This window comes from Cyrtonyx montezumae, unplaced genomic scaffold (genome assembly GCF_038088225.1).
Source record: "Cyrtonyx montezumae isolate F1298 unplaced genomic scaffold, pur_monq_1.0 scaffold_4, whole genome shotgun sequence".
Classification (NCBI taxonomy): Eukaryota; Metazoa; Chordata; class Aves; order Galliformes; family Odontophoridae; genus Cyrtonyx; species Cyrtonyx montezumae.
The window spans coordinates 17,133,487-17,150,317 of record NW_027072045.1 but is presented as its reverse complement, the minus strand read 5'-3'; the positions used below and the strand labels follow the sequence as shown (position 1 = coordinate 17,150,317).

Genomic DNA, 16,831 nt, shown 5'->3' with positions numbered 1-16,831 from the left:
GTTCCAGATGGCCATACTGATTTACTTTTGGGGCGTAGCATTCTTTGAACAATGAGCTGTTCATAAGGTAAATAAATGAAATGTTCCAATCCACTGGACTGAACAGAAACGTGCAAAAAAAAAAAAAAAAAGTCAAATGCTTACACATAAAGCCTCTGTTGTAAATAAAGCATCAAAATGGAAACAGCTGCTTATTTCCTCTTCACACGGCACCAGTGTAATAATTGTGCTGCCTGCAGATAGCCTGTAACTAGTTTACCTACACAAGTATTGATGATCAAATCTATTGCATACATAGATAAAACGATAGTAAAGTATGCAGGTTAGCACAAAGTGTTTTCAATCACTTCCATGGCTGTAATGATCTAACCTTGAGAGATACTAAGTGGAAGTGTTAAAATCACTGAACCTTGACATCAGCAAAGGCCACAGAAAGCTCAAGTCTGAAAAAGCTAAGGGAAAAAAAACCACACTGTTTAATGACATGAACTTGAACTGGCTGTATGCAGAACACCTCAATAAAGAGCCAGAAGTTCAAGATAATTCAGATGCAATCCCTACTCCTTCACATTCAGCAACCAGCTACTGCAACTTCACACTAAATCAGAGCTCCTCAGCTTACTGCTCGCCTTACACAACTCTGCTCAGAAAGCCAAAATGCTGACCCCTGCTAGGTAGTGCAATGACAGAAAAGAGAAATGGCATAAGGAAAAGTTAAAATGACAAAATTATGAAGTTAAATTGAAGACAATAGCTGATCATGTTGTGAATATCAATAATGCCAACTACAGAACATCAAGTATTAATGTAAACTCATTCCTTTAATGTTTGTTATAAAATTATTGTGTTAGAGCACTGAGAAAGAAATCCATCAGTATCAAAATAAATGCATAAATAAGTAAATTGTAAAAATTATATTTACTGAGTACAACTGAATTGTATTAGACCACATAGTAAGAACAGCACATTACTGGCAGGAATTAAACAGACACTTGAGGTACAAATAAGAGAAGGCACAAGCTAACTCTGGAGCATGGAACTATAGAACAGAAGTAACACAGAAAGTCAAAAATCAAACAAAACAAGAAGAAAAAGCCAAGAAGCTGAAAATATGAATAGCCCATCAGGTAGGCTCAGTGACATTCCCTAACACACAGAGAAACAAAGACAAACATGAGAAAGAGGAACAAAAAAAAGGAAATGGAATGATGCCATGTCTTTTTAGTGCTCAAGTATCTGAAAACTTTTTTATTTTGGAAGTTAAGACACGATACTGGGTACCCACTGCCTCTTCCTCTTCCAGCCTCCAGAAAAACGTCATGATTTCATAGTTCATTTCTGAAGGTGGTAAGCCCTTTCAATGATGTCATGCTTTAAGAAATACCATTCTCATTTCAGGGCAGCTAGAAAAACAAATAACTTTGCTACAGTTTCATTGAATGATCCAAAATAGCTTGCAGGTTTCTACACCTTTAATATAAATCAGTATTTGCAATCAAGTTCCTTTAGTCTAAACAAGAGAAGAAACGATGACAATAGGTAAAACATATAGTAAAACACAGTTAACTTTGCATATTACAAGTGACAGCAATAACTAAAACCTCCTATTTTTATGTACTACATGTAAATGCTAATTATACCAGTTTTCTCCCAGATGCATCTAGCCATTAAAAACACAAAATGTGTTATCCATCCTTCATCTTTCAATTAAATAGTCTCAAAATGGAAACACTGTAAATGCAAACCAGCTTGTTACAAAGAATTATCCTAATACCTTCAGTATTTGTACTGCTGTTTTACATACTGGTAATGCAGCAATAACAAGACAACAAATAAAGGTACAGTAATGCAACAGTGGCATTGTTAGCGAGCGGTAGCTGTGCAAAATACTCAAGACAGAGGAGTGATTTATCAGCTGGGAATTTTAAATATCAAAATTAAAAACCAATCCCTCTCTGCAGCATGGCTGGGTTTTAAAGCAAAGGGCTCATCCTTTGTGAAAACTCATAATCCGCATCCCGCAACAGAAGTGCAGGAAAAAGCAGTGCACTCCACCCAAATCCAACTCTACACAGGTAACTTCAGGCTCTAATTGAAGAACATCAGACGTAGCTTCATGCAAACGTGTTTTCACAGATTTTCCAGTTCTCGCTACCACGACACAAACCCTCCGAGGTACGTTTGTGACAGCTTTCCTTACCTTTAAAAACAACGGAAACGATCGGATCTGGCTTCCCAAACTTGGTTTTGGGGATACTGGAGGCGGACTCTACGATGACCCGGAGCATTGCTCCGGACGCCGGCCCGCAGAGCCACGCACGGAGCCGCGGGCTGCCAGGAGCGAGCAGGGAGAGGCGGCAGGGAATGGCACGGCGCGGCCGGAGCTCGGGGTGGGTCGATGACGAACTGCTCCCGAAGGCTATGACAAATTCACTGCCTGTAAACTGACACCAAGGGCCGTGTTTTTTGCACAGGAGCTCCGACTGGAGCTGGAGCTCCGATCCAGCAACAGAAAGGGGGCATTTGTTGGTGCTTTCTTCCACCGTGCAATAAATATCACATCAGTAACCAAGGCAAGCACGAGCAACGTATCCAAAGCAACTCCAGCAGCCGGGATACGTCGCATCTATCTCTCGGTACGCCGAGGCATTGCATTTCGTGGCAGTATTTTTTTCCCCTCCGATTTGAGAGCCGCGCTCGCCCCCTGCTGCTGCCAGCTGCGGGATGCCCGCTTTGCAGGCACGAACACAACGCACGCTGCCTAGAGTTGCGGGGCACCCACGAGGGATCCGTTTCCACACAGGACCACCCGAAACCACACCACACCCCTGACAGCATCGTTCACACGACCCCGCGACCACCGCCCTGAGAAGGCTGTGCCAAACTTTTGCTGCATTTCACGTGGCGTGTTTAGTAGATCCCTTGAAGTGACCAGAAGTCATAAGTAAAAATGTACAAGAATTGAGCAAACGTGCAATAAACAAACAAACGAGACAATAAGACTCTGCATCTTGGAGGCCTATATTATCAACATGAACGCACACAGTAGACTCCATGAAAAGAAACCTTGCTAAAAATTGCATGACAAGGACTCTTTGCTCCAGGCTGCCCCATCTTTGCCTTTACAGCAGTTTTCCTCAGCTGTGAGCCAGATGGAAAAAAGAAGTGGTTCCCACTACTGCAAAATCTGTGTTTTAAGTGGAGGGCGGTGCAGAATGAGTCATCCACAGGCAACGGTCAACCGAGCTTTTCAGCATGGATCCATAGGAGCTGTAGGAAACCTACTATTTTTAGAGCCAATACGAAACTTGTTTCCTTTCTCAGATGAATCATAGGCCAGAATCACAAAATCACTAAGCCAGAAAAGGCTGCTAAGATCACCAAGTCCAACCATCAATCACACCTGCTGACCACATCCCTTGGCGCTATGCCTACGTGTTTCCTGAACACATGCAGGGACGGTGACCCCACCACATCCCTGTGTGTCACTGCGTGAAATAACTCCTAACGCCCAACCTGAGCCACCCTTAGTGCAGCTTAAAGCCATTACCATCTTCTCCCATTGCTGCAGTGTGGAAGAAGAGACCGACCCTCCCTCCAGCATAACTTCTTTTCATATGGTAAGATATTAGGTAGCAGAGAGGAATCCGAGGGAAGAAGCAGCAATCCAATGCAGCACGTTTAGGAAAGGGGATAAGGGCAGAATGGTCGTAGCACTGAGTGGACCCAAAGGACGCAGATGAAGCACCACTGTGAGCCCTCTCCCGAGGCACCTGCAGCCATCATACTGCTGCTACTGCTGCTGCTGCTGCTGCTGCTTACCCTCTCCATGCCTGAGCGCCTCACACAGAGCACGACGGCCACGCTCTCCTTTTAATTACGAAGGCTTTTAAGCAAAAATTGATGGCTTTGTACAAGAGACACAGCCGGCAGCATGCCCGACCCTGCTCGGCTCCAGGTGCGCGGCTACGGCCAAATGAGGCCCCACAGGTGTGAGCGCCAGGGCTGGGGCAACGCAACGAGGCGAGCGGAAGGAAGGCCCCGCCGCATTGGCCAGGCAGCGCTGCCACCGCCGCGGCAGCCAATAGGAAGCTTCCTCTCAAACCGCCGTCGGCGCACTGACGGCTGTCAGCAGCCACCTGGCTCTGAGCAGCACGTGAGCCTCAGCCCCGCCCCCGTCCTATTTGGACCCTCGGGGGATGCCGTAGCTGTCGCCTCGCTTGTGGGGCGGTGCGGCCGGAAGTGACGGTGCTGCTGCCGCGCGATTCAAACTCCCGGAAGTGGAGTAGGCACCGAGTGGGTTGCGCGCCGCCCGGCTCTGTGGGCCCTCCTGTGCCGCTGGAGGGGAACGGAGCGCGCTGCCCGGCGTGAGGCTGCGGGAGCTGACGGCCCCACGTCGTCTGGGCCCTGTCCTGCTCGGAGGGGAGGCGGTTCTGTGCTTTTGGTCTGCGTGGCAGCTGGAAAACGAATTCTAAGATGGCCAAGGGCGTGATTGTTGGCAAGTGGAGCTTAAAGTCCGGTAGCTCCAGGCCGGAGAGCGATGTTGAGAAGAACAAGCAGGAGAATGCAGCCCTAAGGAAAGCCCTGGAGAAGGTCACTGAAGGGAAGGGCCGAGCGGCGGACCCGGAGCACAGCCGGCTGCTGGAGGTGAGGGGACGTGCTGTGACGCTTCTGTCCTGGCATTGCCCCGCGGTAACTGAGTGGTCGAAGCTTTCCGCCGGTAAGGCCGTTAAATGCAAAGGCTCGAGGCCAGAGCACCACCGAGTCTGTTCGGTCCTGCCCCGTTGTGTCCAGCTGACCCCAGTGCATTGGGTCCCTTGCACGAATGAGGTTGCCAAGCACCTCAGCTACGACTAAACAAAACTGTAACTAATTCCTCATCTCGTTATTCCATTCTGTCTGCAACGAAAACTAAAGCACTGCAGCTTCTGCACCTCTTAGTCCATTAAGGGTAAACCTGTGGCTGCAGGAAAAATAAGTTATAGGAAAAATAAGTTGCTTGATATGTAGTGCTATCAGGCTTCCCAAAATGACCGTGAAACTTTAAATGGACTCTTTCAAGGGCTGTGCTTAATAGACTAGGACCAATACTTCTGACTTACCTCTTTGTAATAGTTTTCATGTCTGTGCTTCAGTGTCAGTTCTGATGCTAGACTAAGTACTGGTTATGGCTTATTGCCGTGGCAAATTCCTGTATTGTGTTTCTCGTGTGGTAGAGTTTGCTGCTTACTGAGTGTTCGTTACTTCATAGCTGGCTGCTAGTTTAGATGTTGATAATCACAGGTATATTTTAGGTATACTGTTAGGCGCCAGTGTTCTAGCTCTAGTCAGCATTAGGTGTGGTTTTATACCGTTCCTTAAGTGAGGTCTTATAAAATGCAAATTCTTCCTTCCTAATGACTTGATATCCACTTGAAGGATTTCAGCTTTGATATACCACACAGGGAATTACTTATTGTAACAAGTTTATGTATAGCTCTGAGATATCTCAAAATACTAATGCTATTCAAGAATTTGCTGTGCTGGAGGACTATCTGAAAGTCACTGTAAAAAAACAAAAATAAAGAAAAATCCAATGAAGTGCATCTTGAAACTGAAAAGCTAGATAAACTGTGGGGGGGGGGGGAAAAACAAAACAAGACTTTTCTCCTGAAAGCTCTATTAGACTTCTATAACTTCAGTATTGTCTCTTAACTTTTTTTGAAGTTCACTTACTCCTAAAAACTACTGGACATCTTACTGGTGTTTTAAAAAGAAAACATTAACAACTTTTCTTTTTGCACTGCAATTGCTTTAGAGTGCTTATACTACTTATGCTTTAAGGCTTACATAACATAGTGATTTGTATTTATAAGTAAAGCTGCTTACCTAGTTGAAGAAATATAGTTCTCTGCAACTATTTCCTTGTTTCGTCTGCTGTAAACTGTTCTTACAATCATCTGAAATATTTTGGGTGATTGCTGTTGCATTGTTTCTGTTATATTCTCAGGTAACTAAAGACAAAGAACCTTTTGAAGTTCATATCTTAAACTGCTGTGCGTTTGCTAATATTATTGTTGTATATGCAGATGCTTACTCATTTGTGCCACTTCTTTGTTTCAATTAGAAAATACTTTGTCTTGAGAAAGAAAAAGAAAAATACAACCATCTTCTTGGAGAGAAGGACAAAGAAATCCAAAACTTAAGAGACAGGCTTAAGTCCAAAAAAAAGAGCAGTGAAGTCTCTTCATTATACAGTCAACTAGAAGAAAAAACAAAGGAAGCAGAAAGGAGAGAACGGCTAATTTGTTCTCTATCAGAAGAAATTAACCAATTAAAATGTGATGTATTCACTATTACTGCAAAATGTTCTGAGATTGAAAACAGAACTGGTGATTCTCAGGCATCCCAGGTAAGTATTACAAAAAATAGCAATTGTTCACAGGATAGACTTGGAATTTTCACCCACTGAGCACCTTTATCTGTTATAAAATGGAATATGACTTTTAATCTTCTTAGAAGCTTTCATCTAATGTTCCAGTGTACCACACAGCTGCTGATATCCAGACTGAACACTAAATAAGCAGTCAGAGTATGACTTCTGGCAACACAGTTGGGAGAGAATTCTGTACTGCCAGGTCCTTATTTCCTGCCCTTATGCAGGCAGGTGTGACTGGTGGTATGGTATGCTGTTGCTTAAGGAGACACTGTTCCCCTAATGGATTTGTGTGCTCAATGGGTAAGCAAGAGTGGGAAGGCAGCAGTAATAGATGTGGGGCCTTAACAAAGGTATGTTAAATTTCTCACCTACTTAACTCAGGGTAAGTGCTGAGAATATCTTTCTCCTCTCTGCTTTTGAAAATCTTCATTTACTCCTTGGTTAAAACTAGTTGTCTATAGTTCACGTGGTATAATGTATAGTAAATGCTTCAATATAACATGTTTTTTTTTCCATTTAAACTCGTTAATAGTTGTAGTGTCAGGTACTTGTTACGTTTGTGAGTGCATTTTGTTTGCTCCCGTTGTTTTTCAGCTATTAAAATGTTCAATGGAAAATGCAGAATTGTATCAGTAGGGGGCACATGGAAATCAGTGCTTGGAAGGAGCTGTCTCTAAGTCTCTTTCAGTTTCCTACCTGTAGATGGTGCTAGTTCCCCAAGCTATATAACAAAGTTGGTCAATTTCTAGAAATTCAGCTTTTATTGAATATATTGAATACATTAAATGAATAGATTAGTTTAGTGGGTTTTTTATTTATTTTCAGTTATAAAACTACACTATTCAGTGGGATACAAATATGTATCTTGGGAAATAAACGTGTTACATCTAGTGGTATTATGTCTAACTTCAAAGCACTGAAGAGTGCTACAGAACATTTTAAACTTGCAGTCATTCGGCATGGTTTTTATGCTGTCCCTGTCGATGGATTTATTGGCCTAGTAACCACTACAGGAACGTGCTGGCTTAACCACAGCCATAGCAGAACTGCATCTCTGAGCAGTAAGTTGCTCTGTGTAAACTTTCCTTGTTGCATCTAGTGTAGTGGGCTACAGGCAGCACAAAGTTCAGTGGCAGTATGCTTAATATTCTAATATACATAATATTCTGACCCTGCAGAAAGGTTTAGGTCATCTAAAAAAATAGAGCAAAGTATCCTGTAGCCTGCTGAATCCTTTCTTTTGAAGGATAAAGACCACCATGTGCTATCTGTACTGAGTCTTCAGTTCTTAGTTCAGGAGTTTTAAGCAGTCTGCTACTTAAAGGAAGTGTATATTTCAATCTCAGGTACAAAATATGAGGATTAAAGAGTGATTACCACTTACTCAGCAGTGGGTTTTTTTTGTTACGCTAGAAATTAGACTTTCTCTAATTTTAGAATAGCTTGCTTGCATCAGTGATTAAAAAGCCTGAGGGAAGACATTCTGGACTGTTAGAAGTTGGATTCTGATTTATGATTTTAAACTAAAAATATTTGTCCTTTTCTTTTAATTTTTTACTGATATTAGTGGAAGACAGTGTTTTTTAGACTTTCTTGCTGAATGTTGTAGGAAACTTAAAAAAAAAAAAAAAAACAAGCTTAGTGGTGTTTCTTAATACTGCTAGGTGATGTGCAAGCAGCAGGTGTACTCCAAAGCAAGCAGAACAGCTGTATGACAACTTGAAGTGGCATAGTTATCACTGATGCACAAGTTCTAATACTTACTGAAGTAAGAATCTGAGCAGTTGTGGTGAATCTAAATCCTATTAGAAAGCACTGAGCTTTAATAACTCTGCTCAACATTCAAAGTCTCCTGTATTTTTCAGCTATAAAACTTGTTCTAAATCATGTTTCACAAATAACAGGAATACTTTAGATAAGTGTAGTTGGGTTTAGCTAATCTCTATTATGTCCTTACGTGTTCCCTCTGGCTTACCTGCACAACTTTGAAAAGCTTTCTATGGTGCAGTGAATAAACATACTGTTTTTGTTCATAATGTTTAACAGCTCTTTAGTTTTAAGTGGAACTCATACTTTCAGTACTTTGCTGTGGATTGGATCTTGGAAAACTCATATGGTTCTGAACTGGCTTGCGTAGTTTTCCAAGTGTTTATAATCTTATGGCTATCTTGTAGTTTAGGTTCTCTAGCTTCCCCCAACAACTCCTATAGGTCTGTTTTATTGTCAAACTCCTAATGATATGAAAATAGAAAAAAAAAATATTTTCTTATTTAAATAATAACCTCAAGATACCTGAATTCTGAAGAAGCTTTTGTGTTACCCTTCAGGTCTTTCAAGTTGAGTTAAACAAAAAAATGTCTTTTATGAAATGTTATGTAGTTTAGTTCCTTCTAAGAATAGAACAGATTTTTTTTGGAGTTCAAGTGTTAGATAAATGCATTTAAAGTTTTAATCTACTCTTATGCTAACTGTGAGATTAATAGTTATACAGCATTAGATATAATGTTTCTTTTTTTTAAATACAGAATGCTAACTGATAGCTCTTTGTCTGCAGGAAGCTGTAATGAGCAGCCCTGGATCTTCAACTAATCTTAGTGAAGTTGAAAAACAGCTGAAAGATGTAAGCTCTCCTGTACAACATTCCATGTAAAATCACATATCAAGATATGTGATGATAGTTTGTTCTTATGCATGTTTTTGGTTAGAATGGGACCTCAGAGGGTATGATAGAGGATACTACCAGTCAGAAATTGGGTATCATCTTAAAGGCTTTAAGTTGCTTTAATTTATTCTGTTATCATGAAATAAGCTATTATATAATAAATATAAATATCTATTATATTGTGTAAAGAGATTCAGTTTGCTGGGGAATCAAGTAGTTTTTCTTACACAAAGGTACAATATGTGGTTGTTTTTTTTTAAGAAGTGAGGTGAATAATACTTTAAAATCTGGTGAAGTACTAAAGGCTTTGTTTTCTCTTCCTTTTCACAAAGGCTCTTGAGAAAAACCAACAGTGGTTACTGTATGACCAGCAACGTGAAGCATATGTCAGGGGACTGCTGGGCAGGATCTTTGAACTTGAACAGAGGTCAGAAGTTGTTAGCCAGCAACAACCAAAAGAATCTAATGGAGAAGGTATTGATTTTATTTTTTCCCGTGAGTGACCCAAATGGTAATTACCTATAGAATACATTTTCCATAAACAGATGCAGGAATCATGACTTTCTTCACAATATTTTGCTTTCTTCCTGCTAAAACTTTAAATTTCTTTACTTCCTGTTTTTTAGCTGCATTGCTTGATCAATTTATTTTGTTCCTATCTACTTCACCAAATATTTTTTAAAAGCTTTGACAGTTTATTGGCCACCTTTCTCTTTGTGTAAAGTGTTGAGGCAAATATACATATATCTCCCATCCTTCAAAGTACACTCTCAGCCTCCATAAAAGGAAGCATTAAAAATTTACTGGTTAGGTGTGTATCAGTCTGTTTCTTTCAAAATAAATATTATGAAAATGACTCAAGCCTGATGTGTTCTTATTCATCTGAGCAGATCTGGCATGAGAAATCTATCATAGGTTTTGACACCTATCCAAGATGTTTTGCAATATGGATCTGGTTACCTCTAGCTCACTTCCATGTGATGGCGTTCAATAAGCACCTTCTCTGTACCACAGAGTCAGATTGACTTGGCCAGTTTGTAGAGTAAAGCTGAACAGAAGAGCCAGAAGGAGTTAGCTTCCTTTTCATATTAAATTGTCTGTTTCATACTGCAACTGATCTGCAAGATAAATTTATTTAATAGAACTATCCTCATCTGGAGTAAGAACGTGCCTACAGGTGCTTGCCACTTTGTGATTAATGTGCAGTGGCTTTGTTTCTCTATTGCTGCTGGGACCCTGAAATAAGAGTTCAATGTCATTTTTAACCTTTCTTTGATTTAAGAATCTCTGAACAGTGTGTTGGAGGGAGGCAGCCTGTAATACCTCACCAGATGAAGTAATCAGAGTTACTGTGGTCAAAGCTTTGTCATCAAAGCACCCAAGAAATGTGGAGTAAGGGGATGGGAGTTCCTCTTCAAGCAAATTAGACAGTTATTTTTAATCTTAAGTTTCTACTGCTAGCTGTACAAATGGTACATATTTTTTTCCAAGGAAAAACTTGGTAGCTCTCTGAAGAGCTCATTGTCATATAAAGGAGTATTGCTAACAAAAATAAGGCTTAGCTTTAGGTGGGAAATGTTGAACATTCAAGTGAGAAACTCCCTAGTAAACTATACTTTGAAGAACACAAGGGAGGCCTTCAGCAGGAGAAGCAAGCAAGATAAGAACTTGAGTATCAGAAATTGCAAGGGACTGTAAGACAGCATTCCATATTTTGCTTCTGGGTATACTTTAAATTCTGAATTTCCACAGGCCACTTTTTCCTAGTTTAATAATCTTTGCTTGGGTCAACAAGCATAAACTATTTGAATGGTGATTTAAGCAACGGTTGCTAGCCAAGAAGCAGCCATTCTTGATCAGAAGACCTACTCCAGATTCCTTTAAGTGCAATTTAGAAGCAATTACATATAACTTGAAGGCAACAGATATTCTGTCTTTGCATGATGGTAGAACAGAGCCTATAGGACTCCCAGGGTGTCTCCAGGGAGAGGGTATTGACAGAACCTTGACAAAGGAGCCTAAATCTAAATGTGAGATTCTGATGTTTCAGTACAGTGCATGAGGCTGTGTGAGAACTAATAGAGGGACCATGCAGTTTGTGTAGTCAGGACAAATGCTGTAATATTGCTATAGCAGTTAGTGAAGGAAGTGGCTATGGCACTACATGAGAGCTGAATCCCTGTTTTCCAGGGACTATCCTTGGAGAAGATTTTTCTGCTTTAGAAGTTTATAAAGCTGTTTTTTAGTTTGGTGATAATCTAGGCTGTGCAACAGCCTAAGATGTCAATTTACATCAGTATGCTTCTAAATGCTATCAAGAGTTTGGTGCTCTGATTCTGAAGTGGTTTCTTTCTGTTATTCTCTCCTTATATGTCTCATTCAGGTCACGCACAAGAAGAAAACCAAAGACGTTATGATCAGCTCTTACAAAATGCAAAGGATGATCTTGAGGCTGAAAGACGCAATGTGGCCCAGCTGAAATGTCAACTTAACGAACTGAAAAAGTTTGAGCAAAGACAACAAGAAATAATGAGTTTAAGTGCCTCACTGCAGTCACAACAAGTTGCTGAAATGGAGGACCTAAAAAATGAAAACAAAATTAAAGGAGAGAAAATACAGATACTAAAACAAGAAAATGATAGTATTAAAATACAGCTAAGAGAAGAAAAGAGAAAGTGTGAAGATCTCTCATCTCAGGTAAGAAGATAAAAACTGAAGATGGTTAGCAGAGAATAAGAGCTGGAAAGCTATACTTCATCAGAATGGACCATCGCTCACTTGGTCTGATAACTATTTGTGTTCATCTATACTCCAGTCCTTGTGGTTAAAACTGAATCCTTTAATATTGATTTAGCAGTTTAGCTTTGTGGAACTTACTCATTTAAACACATGTAAGTTCACTTATTTCAATAGTCCTGTGGGGCACAAAAGAGAGGAGGAGAACACATCATGGATTTTAACCTGGCTTCATTCTCAATTTTTTTTTTTTACCTTTTCTGATCTCATTCACCAGAACTCAACATGTAGTGTTCTATCATTTTCAATCATTTTTTCTTTGCTAGGCTTTCCTGTTTCCATTTTTATGTTAAAAACAATATTTTGGTGCTTACGCTTTCCTTAGAATAGTCATAAGGACTCCCTGTGAGGACAGCTACAGTGGTAAATTAAAACAAAGTACTAGCATCACAATTCTGGCAGGAATAAACTTTCTTCTGGACATGTAATCATGCCAGGTTCTCTTCATCAAAGAAATGGTTAAGGTCTCCTTGATGATCTATACTCAGATCATCCAAACAGTATACACTTAACACTCTGTGGTCAATAGAGTGAAATAGATCAGTACCTATTATTATTCTAGGTTAAGACTAAAACATCAGACTAGGTTTCTGAGTACATGCTGGTGGTTGCCCCTTGTTAATTGTAAACTGTTACTTTGTATTTTCAGTTTATTCAACTGAACAAAAGCATTTGCTATAAATGGCTGATACGTCCTGTTAATAAAGGATATTTTTATAAATGCATTTAATTAATGCCTTATAGTTAAGTATTTAACGTTTTCAGTTCTATTTAAAAGAATATGAAATTACTCATTAAAAGCATCATTGTGTCATGTTAGTTTAAACATCTGTTTTGTCTGTGTTTCTGTCTTGCCAATCACCTGGGGAAGTTCAGGGTTGTTTTTTTGCCCTCAGTAAAATATCAGTCTACTTCCTTCCCTACTCTGCGCAGTGATAACATTTTCCTGGGGTTTTCCCCAGGGAAGGAGAGGTACTTGAATCCTGTTTGGCTGCTGCGTAATAGGCATATGTTTTCTGCTGGCACTGGAATACAAAATTTTAGTTCTGCTCCTCCTTGGGGATTTTTTTTAAACTTATTATCTATTTATTGTACAAGGAAATTACTTGCTTTTCTCCCTTGTAGGTACAGCTTCTTTGTAAATCATTGCTCAAACAACAGGAGGGACACAATAGGATAGCTTTGTTGGAACAAAAGGTATGCATGTTCAGATACTGGCTTTATTCAAGAATCTGATATTTAAATTGTATAATATACACAAAGGCTTTCTAGAATAACTTCAAATTCATGACTAAGTAGTATAATCATGAAGTAATGATAGATACAGATACATCTCTGGGTGATCCCTTATATTTCCAAAAGTTCTTAATTTCCCTGAAGAAATCTTTTGGAGCAACTTAAACCCAATGCTGCTTTCTGCACAATCACTTATTCCCATAAATAGAAATTGTACAGCCTCAAATGAGGTCTGGGAAACATCCTAAAACCAAACAGTTCATTGAAATTTGTAATGTACTCCTGATAAAGTTATACAAATAACTACACTGCCATCTGCTCCATCTTACTGACTTTCTTTTTCCAAAGAAATTCCTAGAGATCTAATTTAGGGCCTTAGGAGGAAGTGCTATCGTACATTTGTCTGCAAAGTTCTGGTATAGCATTACCTGTAGATTTTTTTTCTACAACAGAAGTCATGGTGTAGAAACAGTGCAAGTTTCCCAAAACAGTGTCAGTATGGTTTTCCAGAAAATCTTCAGCTTAGGTTTGTGAGACAGCTGAAATATCTTCCAACCAAAATAACTTCAAACTCTATATGCTCAATTATGAAAATGAGAGGCAAATTCCACTGAAATGAAATATGATTTTAACATATTTTAGGATATGATTGCAAGTAAAGTTTGCTTTACATACATAAAAAGGGAAAATCACTCTCCTTCCACCATTTTCTTAATTCTACTTTTAATTCTTTTCATTTTGTGGGATTGCAAGATTCAAGTGTGCACCACAGACTTGGAGAATGAGAAGCTTGACCGCCAGAACTTGAAGCATCAATTAAACAAAACCCTTAAGGAGTTGTGCAAGGCTAAGGAGCAAATAACTCGTCCTGAACCTCTGGTATGTACTGAACAACTTGTAGATGAACTGAAGAATTTTGCATAAATGAATCTCTTTTTACTTTAGAGTGTAGTGTAAGTGTATAATTGTTTTGTCACAGTGTATATCTAGTTTTGTCTGTTGCACAGTAACAAAAGCGTAGCATGCTTCTACTCAGAGTTGCTGCTAGTGAATGAGGAACTCCCCTTAGAGTTAAATCCCTCTCCCCAGACCCTATCCTATTATCTGTTATATAGAATGGATGTCTCACTAATATGCCTCTATTTCCAAAGAGGTCTGTTTAACTCCTGAGATTAAAAAGGACAATTATATTATGGGAGGGCCATGATCTGTTTGCTGCTTATTATATAAGGCCAAAGAAAGACACATGGATTTGATCGTTAGATCCAACAGGAATTTAAAAGGGAGGATTAAACCTCCAGCAAAACCACTGTTTGCTTTGCTGTATCCAGGATTGCCTCAGTATTGAGCACAAATGTATCCTGTTGGTGTTTTTTTTAGTCTTGCAAAATATATGATATCTGAATTGAATTGAGGTTCAGATGAAAAAAATCAGATGCCTGTATCCTTCAGTAGATCAGGTGTGAGGCTGCCTTGCTTCTTTCAGGGAAGATAAATCCAGAAGTTACCAACAAGTTGCAGAGCAAGAGGATTTCTAACTCTGCGTTATAGCTGCTGCTGCCAGTAGGGGCCCCTAGAAAACCTAGCTGCAGGAGCAGTGTTCAGTTTCCCTGTGCTGAGAAGTTGGATGGATAACTGCTGGGTGCTATCATCCATTAAGGGGAAGCTTTATGCATAGAGACTGTGGTTCATGGTGTTAGGTGGAGAAGGGAAAATTAAGGCAAAGTTTAGGAAGGTGATTAGGCAGAGGTGGCATTCTATGTAGGGGAGATTAGTGTATTTGATTAAGGGAGGAGTAGTAGATGAATGGCTAGGAGGATTCCTTGCAATGGGGAAAAAGAAATTTCCTAAGTATAAGTGTAATTGTAAATCATGTTGAATTCCCTAATACATATATGACGTGTTTTTAGAACTTTCAAAGGAACTTTTCAAGTGGTCTTCAATGTTCAATTCTCACAAGGCTTGTGATCCTGCTGTAAGAAAGTTTCAGTGTTCATTTCCTTCATTATCCCTTCTGTCAGATTTCTTACCCCTCAAAAAAAAAAACCCACCAACCCTGCATATGTAGACAAAAATGCATTAAAATATCTGTATCTGTTGAGTCCTCGTGATCAACTGCTTTGAAGTCGGCACAGCCGGAGCTGCAGTGGCTGATTGAGGTACAGGGTGGGTTTTCGGGAGGTTCCAGTCTCTCGGAAACCGAGTGAGAGCAGCCAGTCCCTACAGCTGTTCTCCGAGAGGTTAATCTAGTGTTAACGAGGCACAGGCATTGCCAGGGTTTCAGCGCCCTCGCCCACACCCCTCAGCAGAATAGGGCTGAAGGGGTATATCCCTGAAGGGCTCAGGGAGGGCAGCGAAGTATCACATTACAATTCATATCTATATACATATTATTATAAACTATTATTTATTTATTTACTTTCAATTTTTTTCATTTCTTTGTTTTTATTTTTTTTTTTGTGCCATGGTCTCTACAAGACAGAGGGCTTGCCTTAAGAAGGCTGTGGCGACCCAGACAGAAGGTCTGCCTAGAAGTGTGGCTACACAGGTCTCTGGTTGCAAGGAGTGCCAGAGCCTGCTACTACTAGATGAGGGTGCTAAGCAGTTCTCCTGTGCGAGGTGTGAGCAGGTGGAAGATCTGCTTAACATGGTGGTTGAATTGAAGGAGGAGGTTGAGAGACTGAGGGCCATCAGGGACTGTGAGCGGGAGATTGACTGGTGGAGTAACTCCCTAGGGTGCCAGAGAGAAAGGTACCAGGGAGATCCCCCGCAGTTGGTGGTGGACTCCCTGACCTGTCCCTGTAGGGCAGAAGGGGGATATCTGAGGGATAGGGAGGGCTGGCAGAGAGTCCCTGCTCGGTACCGTGGGCGATCTCCCCCTCTGCCTCCCCAGTGTCCCCAGATGCTTTGTACTCAGCTCTGGTACGGCTGCACCTCGAGTACTGTGTTCAGTTTTGGGCCCCTCACTACAAGAAGGACATTGAGGCCCTGGAGCGTGTTCAGAGAAGGGCAACAAAACTGGTGAGGGGTCTGGAGCACAAGTCTTATGAGGAGCGGCTGAGGGAGCTGGGATTGTTTAGTCTGGAGAAGAGGAGGCTCAGAGGAGACCTTATTGCACTCTACCACTTCCTGAAGGGGGGTTGTGGTGAGGAGGGGGTGGGCCTCTTCTCCCTGATAAATAACGACAGGACGAGAGGGAATGGCCACAAGTTGCGCCGGGGAAGATTTAGATTAGACCTGAGGAAGCATTTTTTCTCTGAAAGAGTGGTCAGGCGCTGGAATGGCCTGCCTAGGGAGGTGGCTGAGGCACCATCCCTAGCGCTGTTCAAGAAGCGTTTAGATGAGGTGCTAAGGGATTTGATTTAGTAGTTGGGTAGAGATAGTGATAGGAGGATGGTTGGACTAGATGATCTTATAGGTCCTTTCCAACCTTATGAACTTATGAACTTATGCATTACTAACATTTCTGCAAATCATGTTCCATTGTTCAGTATTTAGGGTGCAGGAATTTGTCTTTTAATTTAGTTTGTATGAAAGTTCAAATTGCTGCAGATTAGCAATGACAATATGGGAGTTTGAGGCTTGCTGTCATAGTTTTCACTGTTTGATTTATTTGTTATACCTTATGAATACGCTGTTGCAGCCCCTACTATAGACTCTGAAGTGGCAAGAATCAGACTCTCCTTCAGTGTTCACGAAGGGGAGAAACTACTGCAAGC

The 16,831-nt window shown here is 40.7% G+C and overlaps 2 protein-coding genes across 2 annotated transcripts in view; one reads left to right on the top strand and one right to left on the bottom strand.

The window, feature by feature from the left end:
• Positions 1-2,288, bottom strand: part of MYOF (myoferlin) — a 65,075-nt gene extending 62,787 nt beyond the window's left edge. The window contains exon 1 of the mRNA XM_065746744.1: positions 2,201-2,288. Within this exon, the coding sequence (XP_065602816.1) occupies positions 2,201-2,288 (88 nt within the window). The remainder of the gene's footprint in view (positions 1-2,200) is intronic.
• A 2,188-nt stretch (positions 2,289-4,476) lies between these two features.
• Positions 4,477-15,319, top strand: CEP55 (centrosomal protein 55). The gene is made up of 8 exons (XM_065746668.1): positions 4,477-4,647; positions 6,107-6,391; positions 8,973-9,038; positions 9,413-9,554; positions 11,464-11,777; positions 13,002-13,073; positions 13,866-13,991; positions 15,239-15,319. The coding sequence occupies exons 1-8, from the start codon at positions 4,477-4,479 to the stop codon at positions 15,317-15,319; spliced, it is 1,257 nt and encodes a 418-aa protein (XP_065602740.1).
• The last annotated feature ends 1,512 nt before the right edge of the window (positions 15,320-16,831 follow it).

What these genes read in the sequence shown, in the direction of transcription:
- CEP55 (XM_065746668.1), top strand. Translation starts at nt 4,477, where the DNA reads ATGGCCAAGGGCGTGATTGTTGGCAAGTGGAGCTTAAAGTCCGGTAGC. An exon ending in AGCACAGCCGGCTGCTGGAG is followed by an intron (nt 4,648 to 6,106) that starts GTGAGGGGACGT and finishes TGTTTCAATTAG; the next exon opens with AAAATACTTTGTCTTGAGAA. An exon ending in TAGCTTTGTTGGAACAAAAG is followed by an intron (nt 13,074 to 13,865) that starts GTATGCATGTTC and finishes TGGGATTGCAAG; the next exon opens with ATTCAAGTGTGCACCACAGA.